Source organism: Lithobates pipiens, unplaced genomic scaffold (genome assembly GCF_037356315.1).
Source record: "Lithobates pipiens isolate NorthernLeopardFrog02 unplaced genomic scaffold, aLitPip1_a1.2 Scaffold_10, whole genome shotgun sequence".
Classification (NCBI taxonomy): domain Eukaryota; kingdom Metazoa; phylum Chordata; class Amphibia; order Anura; family Ranidae; genus Lithobates; species Lithobates pipiens.
Genome location: NW_027507686.1, coordinates 239,655,968 through 239,678,113, shown reverse-complemented (window position 1 = coordinate 239,678,113; position 22,146 = coordinate 239,655,968). Strand labels below are relative to the sequence as shown.

Below are 22,146 nucleotides of genomic sequence, written 5' to 3'. Positions count from 1 at the left end.
CCATTCACGCACGATCGCAGGCGTAATCGCGGCCATTAGAAGTAACGGCATCGCAAACGCGTTCTGCAGCCAGTTCAATTCTTGCTGGCGGAATCGCAGCGATTTGGCCCCGCGATGGTGTGTGAACAGACCTGTAAAGTAGCGCTATGAATAAGCACCTGCTATAACGGTGTGAAACGCGTCAAAAGTTTTATCATTTGCGGAACTGATTTATTATAACAATAAAGAAATCGTTTTCATTGGAGTGCGACCATCCAGACCTCTTTGTTTTAAGTTTCGCAGTTCAATTTGCGGGCGGAATCGCGGCGATTTGGCCCTGCGATCGTGTGGAATGGAGCCGTAAAGTAGTGCTATGAATAAGCACCTGCTATAACAATGTGAAACGCGTCAGTGGTTTTATCCTTGCTGCAGGGATTTATTATAACAATAAAGAAATCGTTTTCATTGGAGTGCGGCCATCCAGACCTATTTGTTCAATTTTCGAAGTTAATCTTGGGGGCGGAATCGCAGTGATTTGGCCCCCGCGATCGTGTGTGAATGGAGCCATAAAGGAGCGCAGGGCTCAAAAGCAAAAAAAAAATTTAAAATACCCACATAGATGGGGTAAAACCTTCCGGAGGGCAAGTGGCTAATTTGCAGGAATTTCCTGTCACTTCCTGTTTTGGTTGTGGGACAGGAAGTGAAGAGAAATCTCCCTGATGGGGACACAGATGGGGGGAAAAAACCTGACAATGGAAAAAAAAAAAAGTTTTGCTCGTAGTTCCACTTTAAATAAAATGATTTTTGCCCCGGAGTTGGGCCGTGCCATGTGATGATTATTGGGCACCATGTGGGCGGTGACCCCCCCCCCCTCCAGGACAGGGAGGGGGAAGGGGTCATGCCCGGCACACAAGGGGTTAACCCTCCATAGTCACCCGGCACAGGGAGGGTTAATGCGATGCCGGAGGGGCCCGGGGTGAGGGGCCCCCGGGTGTGCGGGGCGGGGGTGGGGAGGGCCCCGTTGCTCGGGGGTCCGGCTCCGCCGGTTCCTCCGTCATTTCCTGTGCTGGGAGAAGATGGTGGTCACAGCTGGCAGCAGCAGCGGCGGCGGCGGCGGAGGGGAGAGGAGGAGCCGGCCGCTCTGAGCGCTCCGTGCACGGCCCGGAGGAGACACCCCGGGACCCCCCCGAGCCGGGAGCGGCCCTCGGAGAGGTGAGTCCCCGCTACTAGCCAATGTGGCGACTGGCCGGGCGGGCGAGTGACGGGCCCACACCCGTCTGACCCGGGCAAGCAGAGAGGGAGGAGGGCCGGGCTGTACCGGACCGGAGCCGGGGTGCTGAGGGGGAGGGGGTGCCCGGTACTGAAAGGGGGGGGGTGAAGATATGTGGGTGCAGGTAGGGCGCGGGAGCGCGCATCGCTTCTTACACAGGCGCGCGCCCGCCACTGTTTCTCTCTTGTTACAATGTATCGCTCGCTGGCCACGCCCGTGAGCCGCGACTGACTGGCGAGGTGGCCAATCGAGAGTGGGAGGGGCGGGGAGTGTTGGCACAGCGGTCTATGGCGATGGGCGGGACTGAAGGAAGGAAAGGGCGGGGTTACAAGCCAGGTGGGCTCAGGGTGCAGCTGGAGAGGCCCTGTGAGGTCAGAGTGTCATATTCCTGCTGTGTGTGCAACATCCGGCCCGGAGAGCTACACTACACACCCTGAGTAATAATACTACACAACACACATACTACCACTATACAACACACATACTACCACTGCACTTCACACCCTGAGTAATAATACTACTACTACACTACACAACACACATACTACTACTGCACTACACACCCTGAGTAATAATACTACTACTTTACTACACACTAATACTACTACTACACACCCTGAGTAATAATAATACTACACACACAGACTACTACTGCACTACACACCCTGAGTAATAATACTACTATACTACACACACAGACTACTACTACTACTACACACCCAGAGTAATACTACTACTATACTACACTACACACAATGAGTAATAATACTACTACTACACACCCTGAGTAATAATACTAATGCTAAACACCCAGACTAATACTACACACCCTGAGCACTACTACTACTTCTATACTATACACCCAGAGTAATAATACTACTATTATACTATACACTCTGAGTACTACTACTATACTGCACACCCTGAGTACTACTACTGGATCTACACCCAGAGTAATAATACTACTATTATTATACTACACACCCAGAGTAATACCACTACTATTATACTACACACCCAGAGTAATACCACTACTATTATACTACACACCCAGAGTAATACCACTACTATTATAATGCACACCCAGAGTAATACCACTACTATTATAATGCACACCCAGGGTAATACCACTACTATTATAATGCACACCCAGAGTAATACTACTACTATTATACTGCACACCCAGAGTAATACCACTACTATTATACTGCACACCCAGAGTAATACTACTACTATTATACTACACACCCAGAGTAATACTACTACTATTATACTGCACACCCAGAGTAATACTACTACTATTATACTGCACACCCAGAGTAATACTACTACTATTATACTGCACACCCAGAGTAATACTACTACTATTATACTGCACACCCAGACTAATACTACTACTATTATACTGCACACCCAGAGTAATACTACTACTATTATTATACTACACACCCAGACTAATACTACTACTATACTATACACTGAGTACTGCTACTATACTACACACCCTGAGTACTACTACTGGATCTATACTACACACCCAGAGTAATACACATTTAATATTATATATTATAATATATAGTAATACATATTTTTGGTACTGCACTACGCAATACACACTGTGCAAATACGCACCCAGAGTACTACTACACAGATTGTGTGCTGCTATAAACTACACACACTACTACACAGTGTACTACTATACACATACTGTGCAAATACACACTCTGTGTGCTACTACCCCCACAATACACACCCTACACCATGTATTACTACCACACACACACACTGCAAATACACACCCTGTGTCCTACTATACACACACTGGTAGACACCCTATGCAGTGCACTACTACTACTTCACACACTGCAAATTCACACCCTACTGTATACTACACACCCTACACAGTAGTACTACTACACACACTGTGCACATACACACCCTAATATATACTTTGCTACACACCCTATACAGTGTACTACTACTACACACAGTGTGCAAATACACACCCTACATAGTATACTATAGACTCTACAACACTACACACCCTGTTGTGAATTGTACAACCTGCATAGTGTAAAACTATTCACCCTGCTGTGTACAAATAATCAACCTACACACCCTGCACAAACTACTACACAGCCTATAAACTGCAAGATGCACACACCCTCCTGTGCACACTTACATACACTACACAATCTGATACAATACACAACCCCCACACACCCTGCTGTGTTTTTACTATAAAATACACCATACATAGTGTACTACTACACAACCTACACATCCTTTTGTGTACAATATAATGCACAACCTAAACGCACTTGCTACTGTGTGCTACAAACTGTACACTACACACACCCTACACAGTGTACAACTACACAACCTACGCACCCTACAGAAACTACATTAGGTACACTACTTACACCCTGCTGAGTACAACACATTCTACACACCGTAATGTGTACTGTACAACTACACAGCTTACGCACCCTGCTGTGTACAAATACACATCTTATGCCGCGTACACACGGCCGGACTTCACAACGGACTTTCTGAATGAATGGACTTGGCCACACACAAACAGACTAAGTCCATTCGAAAGTCCCTTAGTTTTGAACGTGATGACGTACGACGGGACTAGAAAAAGAAGTTCAATAGCCAATAGCTGCCCTTGTATCATATTTGGTCCGTCGGACCGGCACACAGACGAACGTTTTTCCCGATTTTTAGTCTGTCGGAATTGAGTCCGTTGCATAGATTGGAAACTTTCTATTTCTAGGTCCGTCGGATTCTTTCTTTCTTTGAAAAAACGATCGGATTAGCCCCACACACAATCGGATTGTCCGACGGACTAATCCCTTCGGACCTAGTCTGCCGGAAAGTCCGGTCGTGTGTACGCGGCATAACACAACCTACACACCTTGTTGTGTACTGTTCAGTACAGCCTACACACCGTGAAAACCAACACATTGTACACTATACACACCCTGCTGTGTACTTTACATTGTATAAACCTATACACTGTACAGTATGCACCTTACAAATCTACACCGTGTACAGTACACCCTAACACAATTTGCACTACAAACACCCTACACAATGTACACTATGCAATCTACAAACTTACACAATGTACAATACACTCTCTGTTCTGTACTACTATACGCTACACAACTTGCATACCTACACAATGTACACTCTGTAAATATCTTTCTGTGTACAGTGCAATACACACCCTGCAAACCCTGCTGTATACAACACAATCTACACTACACACACCCTGCAAACCTTGCTGTGTACTATATACTACACAACCTACACACCTTGCTCAGTGTACACCGCACAGCCTACACACCATTGCTATAGACTACACACATTGTGCTGGCTACAACACAACCTACTCGCCTTGCTGTGTACTACCCCCACCCTGTTTACTACACAACCAACACATTACACACCCTGCTGTGTACTATATAATCTATACTTCTCACTCTGCTGTGTACTACACAATCTACACTACTCATCCTCCCGTGTACTACACTACTCATCCTCCCGTGTACTACACATACTACACTACTCATCCTCCTGTGTACTACATTACTCACCCTGCTGTGTACTACACTACTTACCCTCCCGTGTACTACACAATCTACAGTACTCACCCTGCTGTATACTACACTACTCACCCTGCCACATACTACACAATCTATACTAATCTAATCAATTACAAAATCTACATTACTCACCCTGCCATATACTATACTACTCACCCTGCCTTGTACTACACATACTACACTACTCACCCTCCCCTGTACTACACAATCTACACTACTCACCCTGCCACATACTACACTACTCACCCTCCCGTGTACTACACAATCTACACTACTCACCCTGCCTTGTACTACACATACTACACTACTCACCCTGCCACATACTACACTACTCACCCTGCCACATACTACACAATCTACACTACTCACCCTCCCGTGTACTACACAATCTACACCACTCACCCTCCCGTGTACTACACAATCTACACTACTCACCCTCCCGTGTACTACACAATCTACACTACTCACCCTGCCACGTACTACACAATCTACACTACTCACCCTGCCACGTACTACACAATCTACACTACTCACCCTGCCACGTACTACACAATCTACACTACTCACCCTGCCACGTACTACACAATTTACACTACTCACCCTGCCACGTACTACACAACCTACACCACTCACACGTACTACACTACCCATCCTCCCGTGTACTATCATAGTCTAGACAATGCCCACTCTGCTGCGTACTACAGCATCTACACGCCGTGCTGTGTAAACCACATCCTACAATGCACACACATCTGCTGGTACACGGCATAGTGTGTTTGTGTAGTGTAGACTGTTGCACGTACTGCTTTACATCCTCTCCACACAATCAGAGATACTCATATCCTGTGTAATCGGCATAGCCAGTGTGCAGTTATGTCATGTACTACTACTGTGTGCACCCACCCTGTGCTCCCCATGATGCCTTGTCAAGCCCTATTCACATCAGTAGGATATATATAATGTGCAGTTCTGGTAATGAGCCAGCTACATAATACATAATGTACTCTGTGTGTGTGTGTGTGTGTATATGTATATATATATATATATATATATAATATTATAAGCTAATGAGCTATGGTGAGAATGAGGTAAAGCTGAATGTTCTTAAGCTATTTCTCATCTGGTTGAATGTTCTTCAAATATTATGGGTAAGAGTATAGATAGGTTCATTCATAAAGAACATAACAACCAAATCAGGAAAATACTACAGTATGGCCACCAGATGGAGCTGAGGATCATGGGGAATAATTACATCTTTGTAAGAGGAGATATATTGTAACTATTCTAGAGAACTCAGAAGGGAATTGGCAAATATACAAGGATCCTATAGTAGAAATGGTTGTATTTATATACTAGTTCCCCCCAGCGTTCTGTAGAATTGTTATATTGTATCTCTTCTTACTAAGATCTGTTTTTTTCCCTATAATTCCCTCAGCTCCCTCTAGTGGCCATATTGCAGTATCTTCCATGCATGTTCTAATTCCCTCTAGCATTCTCTAGAATTGTTACATTGTATCTATTGAAGCAGTTGTAAACTCTTCCATATAATCTTTATTTTGGGGTTCCCCAGATGGGTTATTCCATAATGTGCTAGTATTCTCAGCATATATGACAGACTTACCTGTCAGAAGGTGCCCTCCAGCGATGTGGTTAGATTGATCCAGCTGGCCCCCGATGCTTCTATCTTCTCTCGGTCTCACTTTGGGGTTCCATGCCTTCAGTTGTTTGATAGGCCGGGCCGTGATGACGTCACTCCTGCGCATGCCACGGCACAGATCAGGGTCGTAAATGACTAAGCTGCTCATGCGCAGCTCAGTGTACATGATGGCTGACAGGCTGAAGGATGCATTTATGGCAGAAGAGACCAATAGGGTGTCTTCTGCCATAAGTACTCTGCCTGTCATCACATTTTCATAAAGTTGCCTTTACTTCTGCTTTAATTCCCTGTGATTCCATCTAGTGGCCATATTGCAGTATCTTCCATGTATGTTCTAATTCCCTCTAGCGTTCTCTAGAATTGTTACATTGTAACTCCTCTTACTAAGATCTATTTATTCCCTATGATTCCCTCAGCTCCATCTAGTGGCCATATTGCAATATTTTTCATCTATTTACTAATTCCCTCCGTCGTTCTCTAGAATTGTTACTTTGTAATTCCTCTTACTAAGATCTATTTATTCTCTGTGATTCCCTCAGCTCCATCTAGTGGCCATAATGTATTTTCCATTTCTTTACTTCTGCTCTCCGGTGTTCTTTAGAGTTGTTACATTGTATCTCCTCTTACTAAGATCTACTTATTCCCCATGATTTCCTCAGCTCCATCTAGTGGCCATATTGCAATATTTTCCATGTATGTACTTATTCCCTCCAGCGTTCTCTAGAATTGTTACATTGTATCTCTTTTTACTAAGATGTTTGTATTCCGTATAATTCTCTCAGCTCCGTCTAGTGGCCATATTGCAGTATCGACTTTTCACTAATTCCCTCCAGCGTTCTCTAGAATTGTTACATTGTATCTCTTTTTACTAATTTGTTTGTATTTCGTATAATTCCCTCAGCTCCGTCTAGTGCCCATATTGCAGTATCGATTGTGTACTAATTCCCTCCAGCGTTCTCTAGAATAGCTACATTGTATCTATTTTCTGTGCTTCCATCAGCTCCATCTAGTGGCCATAAAGCGGTATTTTCCACTTATTTATTAATTCCCTTTATTGACAGGGCAGGGGGCTAGCAGTCTCATAAGGAAATCGGCTATGAAAGCTTTTTGTATGTCTCTCTGAGACTTGGCTAAACACCAGGCATACACATATTTCCTTTTTTATATCCTAAAAAATAACAAAACCATTCATCTTCAATCCTAAAATCTATTAGATGTCCTCAGTCCAATGGGCAGCACCATTCAACCTGCTTCCTCTGAGCCCAGGTTGTCCTGGACTCGCCCTCAACCTGTGACTGGGCAGTAAAAGGGGAAGCAGCCCAGTAAGCTCATCTCTTGATCGCTCTCCTCTCTCCTGATGTCAGCATGCATATATGCAGTATCTCACAAAAGTGAGTACACCCCTCACATTTTTGTGAATATTTTCTTCTATCTTTTCATGTGACAACACTGAAGAAATGACACTTGTCTACAATGTAAAGTAGTGAGTGTACAGCTTGTATAACAGTGTAATTTTTCTGTCCCCTAAAAATAACTCAACACACAGCCATTAATGTCTAAACTGCTGGCAACAAAAGTGAGTACACCCCTAAGTGAAAATGTCCAAATTGGGCCCAATTAGCCATTTTCCCTCCCCGGTGTCATGTGACTCGTTAGTGTTACAAGGTCTCAGGTGTGAACGGGGAGCAGGTGTGTTAAATTTGGTGTTATCGCTCTCACTCTCTCATACTGGTCACTGAAAGTTCAACATGGCACCTCATGGCAAAGAACTCTCTGAGGATCTGAAAAAAAGAAATGTTGCGCTACGTAAAGATGACATAGGCTATAAGAAGATTGCCAAGACCCTGAAACTGAGCTGCAGCACGGTGGCCAAGACCATACAGCCATTCAACAGGACAGGTTCCACTCAGAACAGGCCTCGCCATGGTCCACCAAAGAAGTTGAGGTCACGTACTCAGCATCATATCCAGAGGTTGTCTTTAGGAAATAGACGTATGAGTGCTGCCAGCATTGCTGCAGAGGTTGAAGGGGTGGGGGGTCAGCCTGTCAGTGCTCAGACCATACGCCGCACACTGCATCAAATTGGTCTGCATGGCTGTCATCCCAGAAGGAAGCCTCTTCTAAATATGATGTACAAGAAAGCCACACACAGTTTGCTGAAGACAAGCAGACAAAGAACATGGATTACTGGAACCATGTCCTGTGGTCTGATGAGACCAAGATAAACTTATTTGGTTCCGATGGTGTCAAGCGTGTGTGGCGGCAACCAGGTGAGGAGTACAAAGACAAGTGTGTCTTGTCTACAGTCAAGCATGGTGGTGGGAGTGTCATGGTCTGGGGCTGCATGAGTGCTGCCGGCACTGGGGAGCTACAGTTCATTGAGGGAACCATGAATGCCAACATGTACTGTGACATACTGAAGCAGAGCATGATCCCCTCCCTTCAGAGACTGGGCCGCAGGGCAGTATTCCAACATGATAATGACCCCAAACACACCTTCAAGATGACCACTGCCTTGCTAAAGAAGCTGAGGGTAAAGGTGATGGACTGGCCAAGCATGTCTCCAGACCTAAACCCTATGGAGCATCTGTGGGGTCTCCTCAAATGGAAGGTGGAGGAGCTCAAGGTCTCCAACATCCACCAGCTCTGTGATGTCATAATGGAGGAGGGGAAGAGGACTCCAGTGGCAACCTGTGAAGCTCTGGTGACCTCAATGCCCAAGAGGGTTAAGGCAGTGCTGGAAAATAATGGTGACCGCACAAAATAGGGACACTTTGGGCCCAATTTGGACATTTTCACTACGGGGTGTACTCACTTTTGTTGCCAGCGGTTTAGACATTAATAGCTGTGTGTTGAGTTATTTTGAGGGGACAAATTTCCACTGTTATACAAGCTGTACACTCACTACTTTACATGAGGGGTGTACTCACTTTTGTGAGATAATGTACCATTGTATGTCCCGTTCACTTCTGGTTTGTTCACATTGTTGGCAGCCAAGCCCTGGTGAAGGAGGCACTAAGACCCCAGAAATGTCTTGGCTACTTTTTGAATTGCTCCCCTGATCTCTAATAGAATAAAGTTGTATCTGGATCTCTTAGCAGTGGTGAGACACTTCAATTTTAACTGTTTTTACAGCATGTGTCATGTCATGAACTGATTAGTTACTTGTACTGCTTCTGTTGATCACACTCTAGCCCTGCTGTAAAGTTACTGCAAGAAGCTAATACCAGGGGGAATGCAGGTACTTCCATTTAAAAAAATCTATTTAATAATATATTAATGATTATAGAGCTGCCTCCGCTTGTGCTCTTAAATCTACAGTGCATCCGGAAAGTCTTCACTTTTTCAACATTTTGTTATGTTACATCCTTATTCCAAAATGGATTAAATTTAATATTTTACTCAAATACCCCATAGTGGCAGCGTGAAAGAAGTTGGTTTGAAATCTTTGCAAATGTATTAAAAATAAAAAATGAAAATCCCATGTACAGTACATAAGTATCACAGCCTTTGTGCAATACTTTGATGAAGCTCCTTTGGCACCAATTACAGCCTCCAGTCTTGTTGAGTATGATGCTACAAGCTCGGCACACCTATTTTTTGGGCAGTTTCTCCCATTCTTCTTAGCAGGACCTCTCAAGTTCCATCATGTTGGATGGGGAGTGTCGGTGCACAGCCATTTTCAGATCTCTCCAGAGATGTTCAATCGGGTTCAAGTCTGGGCTCTGGCTGGGCCACTCAAGGACTTTCACAGAGATGTCCCGTAGACACTCCTTTGTTACCTTGACTGTGTTCTTAGGGCCATTGTCCTGCTGGAAGATGAACCTTACGCTCCCAGCCTGAGGTCCAGAGCAGGTTTTCCTCAAGATTGTCTCTGTACATTGCTGCATTCATCTTTCTCTCAATCCTGACTAGTCTCCCAGTTCCCGTTGCTAAAAAAAACATCCCGAGAGCATGATGCTGCCACCACCATGCTTCACTGTAGGGATGGTGTTGACCAGGTGATGAGTGGTGCCTGGTTTCCTACAGACATGACACTTGCTATTCAGGGCAAATAGTTCAATCTTTGTTTCATCAGACCAGAGAATTTTGTTTCTCATGGTCTGAGAGTCCTTCAGGTGCCTTTTGGCAAACTCCAGGTGGGCTGTCATGTGCCTTTTACTGAGGCGTGGCTTCCGTCTGGCCACTCTACCACACAGGTCTGATTGGTGGAGTGCTGCAGAGATGGTTGTTCTTCTGGAAGGTTCTCCTCTCTCCACAGAGAAACACTGGAGCTCTGTCAGAGTGACCATCGGGTTTCTGGTCACCTCCCTGACAAAGGCCCTTCTCCCCGATTCAGTTTGACCGGGTGGCCCGCTCTAGGAAGATTCCTGGTGGTTCCAAACTTCTTCCATTGATGGATGATGGAGGCCACTGTGCTCATTGGGATCTTCAATGCTGTATACATTTTTCTGTACCCTTCCCCAGATCTGTGCCTCCATACAATCCTGTCTCGGAGGTCTACAGACAATTCCTTGGACTTCATGGCTTGGTTTGTGCTCCGACATGCACTGTTACCTGTGGGACCTTCTATAGACAGGTGTGTTCCTTTCCAAATCATGTCCAATCACCTGAATTTACCACAGGTGGCCTCCAATCAAGTTGTAGAAACATCTCCAGGATGATCAGTGGAAACAGGAGGCACCTGAGCTCAATTCTGAGTGTCATGGCAAAGGCTGGGAATACTTATTATGTAAATGGGAGTTTTTAGTATTTTTAATAAATTTGTAAAGATTTCAGACAAACTTCTTTCATGTCATTATTGGGGATTGCAGAATTTTGAGGAAAATAATGAATTTAAACCATTTTGGAATAAGGCTGTAACATAACAAAACGTGGAAAAAGTGAAGCGCTGTGAATCCATTCCGGATGCACTGTCCCTGGAGTTCAGCTTTAAATACTTTTTTTAAAGGAAGTACTTAAAGCGGAGGTCCACCCTAAAGTGGACCTTCCGCTCATCGGAACCCCCCCCCCCTCCGGCGCCACAATTGGCACCTTTCAGGGGGGAGGGGGGTGCAGGTACCTGTACAGTACAGGTATCTGCACCCACTTCTGGGATAGCTCTCTGCGGAAAGGGGCGTAGATTACGCCCCTTTCCGCAAGTGCCCGCCCCTTTCCGCAAGTGCCCCGCTGCCTGCTGGGAAACGCACAGATCCCAGAGGCAGCGGGGAGCGTCCTTATTGCGCAGCGTGACTCGCGCATTCGCAGTAGGGAACCGGGAAATGAAGCCGAAAGGCTCCATTTCCTGATTCCCATACCCAAGATGGCGGCGGCAGCACCCGAGAGACGATCGAGAGATCGGCTTCGGGTGCCGACATCGCGGGCGAGCTGGACAGGTAAGTGTCACTATTTTAAAAGTCAGCAGCTGCAGTATTTGTAGCTGCTGGCTTTTAAAAAAAAAAAAAAAACACGGAGTCCCGGCGGACTCCCGCTTTAATTATGGCCTAGAATCAGTCTCTTGTGCAGCAGAGACACATTCTAGAGCAGCACAAGGAGCCAATCAGGCTACAGGATAGAAACATGCTGGCGAGGAGAGAAATCTGAGAGATGAGCTCATCAGTGCGCTGCTTCTCTTTCACTGTCCAGTCACAGGCTGAGGGAGGGTCAAGACCTGCAGCAGGGAAAACTCCTGCCCTCTGCTCGACAGGGCAGAGCTGTGTGGCAGAGCTGTGCAACTATCAAGACTGGATGGAGAGAAATACTAATCTTGTGGAACATAAAACGTCTCCCATAAATGTATTTCATTTGTGTGTTTAGCTGTTTGTCCGGAGTTCAGTTTTCAAGTGGGCTCAGCGGATTTGGTCTCTGGAGGTGCAGAGTTTAGTGATGTGGTAAACCCTGAGAGGTTGAAGCGGGCTAGATAGTCCTAGAAAGGAAACCGTATGTGGTGAGTTTAGATGTGTAAACTGAGAGGAAGTTACGTGATACAGAACTCCGAGCTGAACTCAAAACTTTTTTTTTTTTTCTATTGTCTTTGATGACAGAGGTGTCTCTTTATTGCCGATGTACAATGTAGGCTCTATGACTGGAATCCCTAATACTAGGAGGACTAATTATAACCAGAAGAGATAATGTTCTAAACCAGGAATAAGTTGTTAGCGTGTAAAGGGGTTGTAAACCCTTATGGTTTTTTTTTTTTTTAATAAAAATAAACATGTCATACTACCTGCTCTGTGCAATCATTTTGCACAGAGCAGCCCCAATCCTCTTCTTCTGGGATCCCCCGCCAATACTCCTGGCCCCTCCTCTTCATCAGGTGCCCCCACGGGACCCCCATGGACTTTGCTTTGTGCACTGGTGCGCAGTCTTGTTGGAACAGGAAGAAGCCATTCCCAAACTGTTCTCACAAAGTTGGGAGCTTGAAATTGTCCAGGATGTCTTGGTATGCTGACGCCTTAAGAGTTCCCTTCACTGGAACTAAGGGGCCAAGCCCAACCCCGGTAAAAGAACCCCCCACACCATAATCCCCCCTCCACCAAATGATTTGGACCAGTGCACAAAGCAAGGTCCATAAAGACATGGATGAGTGAGTTTGGGGGTGGAGAAACTTGACTGGCCTGCACAGAGACCTGACCTCAATCCCATAGAACACCTTTGGGATGAATTAGAGTGACAACTGTGAGCTAGGCCTTCTCGTCCAATATCAGTGCCTGACCTCACAAATGCGCTTCTGGCTTCAAAAATTCCCATAGACACACTCCTAAACCTTATGGACGGCCTTCCCAGAAGAGTTAAAGCTGTTGTTATAGCTGCAATGGGTGGACCAACTCAATATTGAACCCTACGGACTAAGACTGGGATGCCATTAAAGTTCATGTGCGTGTAAAGGCAGGTGTCCCAAAACTTTTGGTAATGTAGTGTACATGGGATCTAGCACCATGTCATTGGGTCGGGGGTTGATGGGTGGCTGCAAGAACCGGGAAGAGACAACTGACTTATAATGACAAAGAAAACAAAGCCGGTAGGATGGGATGTGGTGCCACATCTCGGTCTGCTCATGTGCGAGATCTAGTACGGCATCATCCGGGGGGGGGGGGGCGACTGAGAATCGGGAAGAGACAGCCGTCTCCTGCAGATGAAACAAAGAAAGATGGCGGCATAGGATGGGATGTGTAATTGAAGAGCGCTGAGGGGAGAAGAGGACAGTTGAAGATTGGTTGGGCTTATAATGGCTCGTGCACCCCGAGGGGGGGAGGGGTGGCGTACAGCAAGCGCGAGCTCCCGAAACCTCTCCCAGAACCCACAGTTGCTGTATACAGCCACCCCTGATCTGCATTACAAAATGTGACTGTATGCTCTATTCATTGCGTAAAACACGCACATGAAACGCATGACCTAAACTCAAACCACCTGTAGCCATCTGCATGAGCCCTAAATAAGTTTATAATATACAGTAAAACCTTTGCATGAAAGTAACTTGGTTTGAGAGCGTTTTGCAAGACAAGCAACATTTTTTAATACATTTTGACTTGATATACAAGCGATGTCTTGATATACAAGTAGCGTCATGTCACAACTGAGTATGAAAGAGAAGAGAGGCGCCTCCTAAGGGCCGGTTCACACAGCGAGGCGCGGCGAGGCGTCTCCGACTTGCCTCGCCGCGACCTGCGGGGATCTCAGCGGCGACTTGCAGAGGACTTCTGTATAGAAGTCAATGCAAGTCGCCCCCGAAGTCACCCAGAAGTAGTACAGGAACCTTTTTTCTGAGTCGGAGCGACTCGAGTCGCTCCTCTCAGAACGGTTCCATAGTACTGAACGGGGGCGACTTGCAGGAGCGAGGCGAGCCGTGTCGCCTCGCCTCGCATCGCTGTGTGAACCGGCCCTAAGTGTAGAAATATGGTTACATTTAATGAAGGTACAACATTTAGCAACATATTGCTACACTTAGAGACGCCTCTTTTCTCTTTTATACTCTGGAGCTGAATTTTGCTTCTAATCCCCTTGCGGAGGCTTCCATTTGTGGATGGACATTTTATGGTCAGTGGCGTCACTAGGGGGTGGCTATTGAGGCTAGAGCCCTGAATCTGGGGCCCCGAGTTCAGGGCCGGCCCTACCGTGAGAGTGTCGAGGGCTGCCTGACACAGCGTTGTCCCACACAGCTGCGGCTCTCACTGAGCCCTGTCCCCTCTCTGTATACTCAGCCCCTTCCCTCTCTGTATGCCCAGCCTCACCTCTGCCCTCTCTGTATGGCCAGCCTCACCTCTGCCCTCTCTGTATGGCCAGCCTCACCTCTGCCCTCTCTGTATGGCCAGCCTCACCTCTGCCCTCTCTGTATGGCCAGCCTCACCTCTGCCCTCTCTGTATGGCCAGCCTCACCTCTGCCCTCTCTGTATGGCCAGCCTCACCTCTGCCCTCTCTGTATGGCCAGCCTCACCTCTGCCCTCTCTGTATGGCCAGCCTCACCTCTGCCCTCTCTGTATGGCCAGCCTCACCTCTGCCCTCTCTGTATGGCCAGCCTCACCTCTGCCCTCTCTGTATGGCCAGCCTCACCTCTGCCCTCTCTGTATGGCCAGCCTCACCTCTGCCCTCTCTGTATGGCCAGCCTCACCTCTGCCCTCTCTGTATGGCCAGCCTCTGCCCTCTCTGTATGGCCAGCCTCTGCCCTCTCTGTATGGCCAGCCTCTGCCCTCTCTGTATACCCAGCCTCTGCCCTCTCTGTATACCCAGCCTCTGCCCTCTTATACCCGGACCCTCCCCTCCTTATTATACCCAGACCCTCCCCTCCTTATTATACCCGGACCCTCCCCTCCTTATTATACCCAGACCCTCCCCTCCTTATTATACCCAGACCCTCCCCTCCTTATTATACCCGGACCCTCCCCTCTTATTATACCCGGACCCTCCCCTCTTATTATACCCGGACCCTCCCCTCTTATTATACCCGGACCCTCCCCTCTTATTATACCCGGACCCTCCCCTCTTATTATACCCGGACCCTCCTCTCTTATTATACCCGGACCCTCGCCCTCTCTGTATACCCAGCCTCTGCCCTCTCTGTATACCCAGCCTCTGCCCTCTCTGTATACCCAGCCTCTCCCCTCTCTGTATACCCAGACTCTCCCCTCTCTGTATACCCAGCCTCTATGTATACACTAGCCTGTTTTCTATATACCCTAGCCTCTCTGTATGTAACAATCTGGTGGCAGGTGACGTGGCAAGTGATGAGCTGCATCTTGTGGCAGGTGACGTGACAAGCTCTCTGGGGACCCTGATGTAATGAGGGGGGATTTGGGTACCCTGAGTTATTGATAATATATGTTTATATATATATATATATATATATATATATATATATATATATATATATATATATATTACACACACACACACACACACACACACTATATATACATGTGTATGCCCACCTAAGCGTATGACTTTCTTTACTTGGCTGCTATGAGCTCTACCCCCAGATCCTTTGTAGACCCAGCAACGCCCCTGTTTATGGTTATACAACATTTGCTATAATCCTTTTTATATGGACTATAAACTGAAGGACTTCTGAATAAATGGTTGTGGAAAGAATCATTTGAGTTTCCATTATTTCTTATGGGGAAATTTTGCTTTGATATACAGGTGCTTTTGTATTACAAGCATGTTTCCGGGAACGAATTATGCTCACAATCCAAGGTTTTTCTGTATAGGGCTTTAGCAAACTATCCTTTAAACCAGAGAAGTGTCTGTGCATGCGTGTGCGCTGTTGCTGGTGACGGATCGGTGCGAGGCACGGCTTCCCTTGTCTGGTGTCTTTGAGAAATCTTGGCGGAATGCTGTGCCGTGGTCTGTAGAGAAGAGAAATGCTTTTTGTTTTCCGGCGGTTGCGGTCACCCGGTGTTAACCAGGCCTACAGAAGACTTGGGAGTGCAGAGGGACAAGTTGAGAACTGTCGTCGGTGGGGAGAAGCCTAAAGCTGCATTCCTGGGCTTTGTGGAGAGGAAAAGCGGGCCTTGCTGCTACATGTCACATACCAGACTTTAGCGGTAACCCCTCTCCATGTCTGGTTCGTTGACCGTACACAATGTCTGCATGACAATTCTAGCCTACTGCGGTATGGGGGTGATGTATGAAAGTAATGGGATGACAAATGATCATTTTAATAGCATTTATGCCTCTGCACACTGTAACCCCCCCCCCCCCCCTCACCTATACTACCTGATATGTGCAATAATACAAATACCATGATCTTGTGGGCTGACTTATACTCTTCTGTTCTTTTAGGTCACCATGAGTGAAAGTGCCAAGGAGTGCCGGGTGGCACACAACCCCAACCTCGGGGAAATCATGAGGGTGAAGTCCGAAGTGGGAACCCCAGCTGAAGAGCGGACTTATAGCCAGCAATGGTAAGCCTGGCCTGTAAAAGAGGTTTTGTGTTGTGCTTTTTTTTTTTATTTTATTTTTTTTAGTTTATCGGACTACAGTGGAAATAGCCTTAAATTAGTATTAAACTCCAAAAATAAAATAAAAATAGTAATATATTTAGGGCTGCAACTAATGATTATTTTCATAATTGATTAGTTGGCCGATTTTATTGTTTTGATTAATTGGATAATAACCTTAAAAAAAAAAAGTGTGGTGTATAATTTAGTTAACCACTTCCATACTGGGCCTATTCTGGCACTCCTCTCCTACATGTAAAAATCATACTTTTTTTCCTAGAAAATTACACACAACCCCCAAACATAATAAATAAAAAAAAAAAAAAAAAATATATATATATATATATATATATATATATATATATATATATATATATATATATATATTATAATATAATATATATTTTTTAACAGACGCCCTAGGGCAGTGTTTCTCAACTCCAGTCCTCAAGGCGCCCCAACAGGTCATGTTTTCAGGCTTTCCATTATTTTGCACAGGCCCCTTTCACATGGGACAAATCCGTAATGATCCGCCCCGTTATGATCCGCTTGCTCAGCGGGGATCGCTCCATTTATCCCCGCTGAGCCGGCGGATGACAGGGCGGTCCTGGCACACTGTGCAGGGACCGCCCTGTCAGATTTCCGCTCTCCTCTATGGGGGATAGGACGAACACGGACCGTCTGTCCGTGTTCATCTGATCCGCTCTGCAGACAGATAGAAAAATAGGATTTTCCTCCGTCCGCAGAATCGGACCATAGCGGAGAGACCATGTTCATCCGCAGACAACCGCTATCCCATAGGGATGCATGTATGTCCGTATTTCATCCGCAAACAGATGGATGAAATACGGACATACTGTCCGCCTGTGTGAAAGGGGCCTAAGTAATTGCCACAGCCATTTAATCTGAGGGAAATCCTGAAAACATGACCTGTTGGTGTGCCTTGAGGACTGGAGTTAAGAAACGCTGCCCTAGGGAATAAAATAGCGGTCATTGCAAATTTTTTATCTCTTGCAATATTTGCGCAGCAATTTTTCAAACATGGTTTTTCTTTGGAAAATAAAAAAAAGTTTCATGATTAAAAAAAAAAAAAAAACAGTAATGTTAGCCCAATTTTTTCATATAATGTGAAAGATGATGTTAAAAAAAAAAAAAAAAAAAAAACCTCCATAGGCGATGCTTTACATATTTACAGTTACAGAGGAGGTCTAGTGCTAGGATTGTTGCTCGCGCTCCAACGCACATGGTGATACCTCACATGTGTGGTTTGAACAGCGTTTACATATATGGGAGGGGCTAACGCGTGCGTTTGCTTCTGTGTGCGAGCTACTGGAGACAGGAGCATTTTTTAATTATTATTTTTTTATTTTACTTTTACTTTTACCACATTTTTTTTTATTTATTTTTTTTATCACTTTTATTCCTATTACAAGGAATTTAAACATCCGTTGTAATAGGAATCATTTGTGACAGGTCCTCTTTATGGAGAGATGCGGGATCAATAACACCTCATATCTCTCCTCCAGACTGGAAAGCATGAGATCGGGGGAAAAAAAAAAAGCACAATTTCATGCTTACCAGCCGCGATCGTGGCTTTGTTTACATTCAGCCAATTTCTTCACACCAAGCTGCTTGCCTATTGCAGATTCAGTCTTCCCAGCCTGGTGCAGGTCTACAATTTTTTGTTTCTGGTGTCCTTCGACAGCTCTTTGGTCTTCACCATAGTGGAGTTTGGAGTGTGACTGTTTGAGGTTGTGTATAGGTGTCTTTTATACTGATAACAAGTTCAAACAGGTGCCATTAATACAGGTAATGAGTGGAGGACAGAGGAGCCTCTCAGGTCCGGTTCACACTCGGGCAGCACGACTTACAAGCGCGACTGCCTCAGGCGACCTGGACGCGACCACTGCGGCGACTTGCAAAACCACTTCTGTATAGAAGTCAACGCAAGTCGCCTCAAGTCACCCCAAAAGTCATACAGGAACCTTTTTCTAAGTCAGAGCGACTTGAGTCGCTCCGATTAGAACGGTTCCATTGCACAGAGCAGGACACGACTTGTCAGGCGGCTAAGTCGCCTGACGAGTCGCCCCCTGTGTGAACCGGCTCTTTAAAGAAGAAAATACAGGTCTGTGAGAGCCAGAAATCTTGCTTGTTTGTCGGTTACCAAATATTTATTCTCCACCATAATTTGCAAATAAACTCTTTCAAAGATTTGTTTGTCTCTCATAGTTGAGGTATACCTATGATGACAATTACAGGCCTCTCTCATCTTTTTAAGTGGGAGAACTTGCACAATTGGGTGGCTGACTAAATTACTTTTTTGCCCCACTGTATATATAATTTCTTTTAATACTACTATTGGTGGCGATCAACGACTTACAATGGGACTGCTATAGTGTGGCAGGCAATCTGACTCTAACTGCTTATGGCGGTAACTGACATCACCGGTGACACTAATACAGTGATCAGTGCTAATATTATTGTCACTGTACTAATGACATTGGCGGGCAAGGGGGTAACATCAGGGGCGATCATAGAGTTAAATGTGTGCCTAACTGTGTGGTGTTTTACTAAGAAATGTGCCGGAAGAGAAAAAAAATGGCACATCGCTGCTGTCTGTAAATCATTATGTCCTGCGGGACTTCTGCCCTACCGATGTGACATCCGCGAGGTCCCCCGCTTGTGCTGACATCTTATCCCCAGCTTCCTCCATCTTGATTGGCAGGCCAGGGAATGACTTGACTCCCGCCGAGTTATGCCGAAAACAAACACTGAGTCTAAAGAAGATTGCAGAAATACTGAAGTCAGAAGTTTTTTTTTTTTTTTTTTATCCTAATGCATTCTGGGCATTAGGATAAAAAACCTTCTGTGTGCAGTAGCCCCTCTGAGCCCCCCCTAATACTTACCTGAGCCCTATATCGATCCAGTGATGTTGCACGAGAGCCTCGTCTGTCCGTTACTTTTCCTCCTTAATGGCTCAGACAGCAGTGAGGCACCATTGGCTCCCGCTGCTGTCAATCAAAGTAAGTAAGCCAATGAGGGGGGAGGGGGCGGGGCCAAACAGCAGCTTCGTATCTAAATGGACACAGGGAGCTGGGGCTCGGTTCGGGTACCCCCCCCCCCCCCCCCCCAGAAAGCTCCTTGCTGTGGGGGCACTCGGCAGGAGGGAGGGGCCAGGAGCGCAGGCAAGGGACCCGAGAAGAGGAGGATCAGGGCTGCTCTGTGCAAAACCAATTGCACAGAGGAGATAAGTTCAATATGTTTGTTATTTTTAAACAACAACAAAAAAAAGAAAAGACTTTAGTATCACTTTAAAGACAGACAGATTATTAACCGACACGTTTCAATGGTTGTAACTGTTAAATGTATTTCTTTGTTCTCAGCTCTGCCGGCTCAAAATCTCGCTGCATGGACCTGGAACCCAAGAGATTAAAAGAGAAGCGGGGGACTGCAGTGACCAAGAGTCTCCAGCAGGTGGACTTTTGGTGTAAGTTGGGGTCAAGTGGAGCTTGTTGGTCAGATATAGACATACCGTGGGTGAAGGGTGGCCACATACGGGTCCAATGTTGGAAATGAAAGGTCTGCTTATTGGGTCCAGGCACTCACCTTCTACATACAGTGCTGTGAAAAAAGGATTTGCCCCCTTCCTTATATGTTTTTTATATTTTTGCATATTTGTCGCACATAAATGATTCAGATCATCAAACACGTTTTAAAGTGGTTGTAAACCCTTACAACCAACTTTGACTTACAGGTAAGCTTAGATTAAGGCTTACCTGCAGGTCCAAGAAATATCTCCTAAACCTACACGGTTTAGGAGATATTTGCCGAAAGACAGGCACTGAGCGTGCCGTGGTCTACGGCTATATGCCGCGAGTGGCGGCTCCCGTGCGCATGCGCGGGAGTGACGTCATCCTTCGCCGAATGACAGCAGCGGAGCAGGAGACCCACAGAGAAGATGGATGCACCAGATTACAGGGCACAGCGGTGACTTCGCTGGCTCCTGTGTCAGGTAAGCGACACATAATGGACTACTATGTGATGCATAGTAGTCCATTATGCTTTACCTTTGCAGGGAATCAAAGAGGAAGTAAACTCATCAGGGTTTACTTCCTCTTTAATATATTACACAAAGATAACCCAAATACACAAATGCAGATTTTAAATGATAATTCCATTTATTAAGGGAATAAAGAGGTCCAAACCTGCCTGGCTCTATGTGATAAAGTAATCCCCCCCCACCTCCTTGCTCATTATGAATGAACTGTGAATGGAGAAATCTCTTGATCTCAAAAAGCAAAACATCATGTTGTGATCTAAAGAAGTTTAAAGCGGAGGTCCACCCTAAAATGGACCTTCCGCTCATCAGAATCCTCCCCCCTCCGGCGCCACAATTGGCACCTTTCAGGGGGTAGGGGGGTGCAGTTACCTGGATAATCCAGGTAACTGCACCCACTTCCGGGATAGCTCTCTGCGGAAAGGGGCGTAGAATACGCCCCTTTCCGCAAGTGCCCGCCCCTTCCGCAAGTGCCCCGCTGCCTGCTGGGAAACACACAGATCCCAGAGGCAGCGGGACCGTCCTTATTGCGCAGCGCGACCCGCGCATGCGCAGTAGGGAACCGGGAAATGAAGCCGAAAGGCTCCATTTCCTGATTCCCATACCAAGAGGCGGCGGCAGCACCCGAGTGACGATCTACAGATCGGCTTCGGGTGCCGACATCGCGGGCGCGCTGGACAGGTAAGTGTCACTATTTTAAAAGTCAGCAGCTGCAGTATTTGTAACTGCTGGCTTTAAAAAAAATAAAAAAACGCGGAGTCCCGGCGGACTCCCGCTTTAAGAACAGATGAGAAACAAAGTAAGGGACATGTATCCATCTGGAAAGGGTTACAAAGCCATTTCTAAAGCTTTGGGACTCCAGGGAATCACGGTGAGCACCATTATCCACAAATGGAGAAAACGTGGAACAGTGGTGACCCTTCCCAGGAGTGGCCGGCTGACCAAAATTACGCCAAGAGCACAACAAGGACTCATCTAGGAGGACATAAGAGAACCCAGAACAACATCTAAAGAACTGCAGGCCTCACTTGCCTCGGGTAAGATCAGTGTTTCATGATTCAACAATGAGCAAAAGACTGGGCAAAGATCGAGTCCATGGAAGAGTTCCAAGGCCAAAAGCCACCGCTGACCAAAAACAACACAAAGACTCATCT

At 46.1% G+C, this 22,146-nt stretch overlaps 1 protein-coding gene across 1 annotated transcript in view; it reads left to right on the top strand.

Annotated features, from left to right (window-relative positions):
• The first annotated feature begins 1,040 nt into the window (after positions 1–1,040).
• Positions 1,041–22,146, top strand: part of PRDM11 (PR/SET domain 11) — a 38,521-nt gene continuing 17,415 nt past the window's right edge. The window contains 3 exon segments of the mRNA XM_077450293.1: positions 1,041–1,191; positions 16,778–16,899; positions 20,319–20,422. Coding sequence (XP_077306419.1) covers positions 16,784–16,899; positions 20,319–20,422 — 220 coding nt within the window. The 5' untranslated portion in view covers positions 1,041–1,191; positions 16,778–16,783.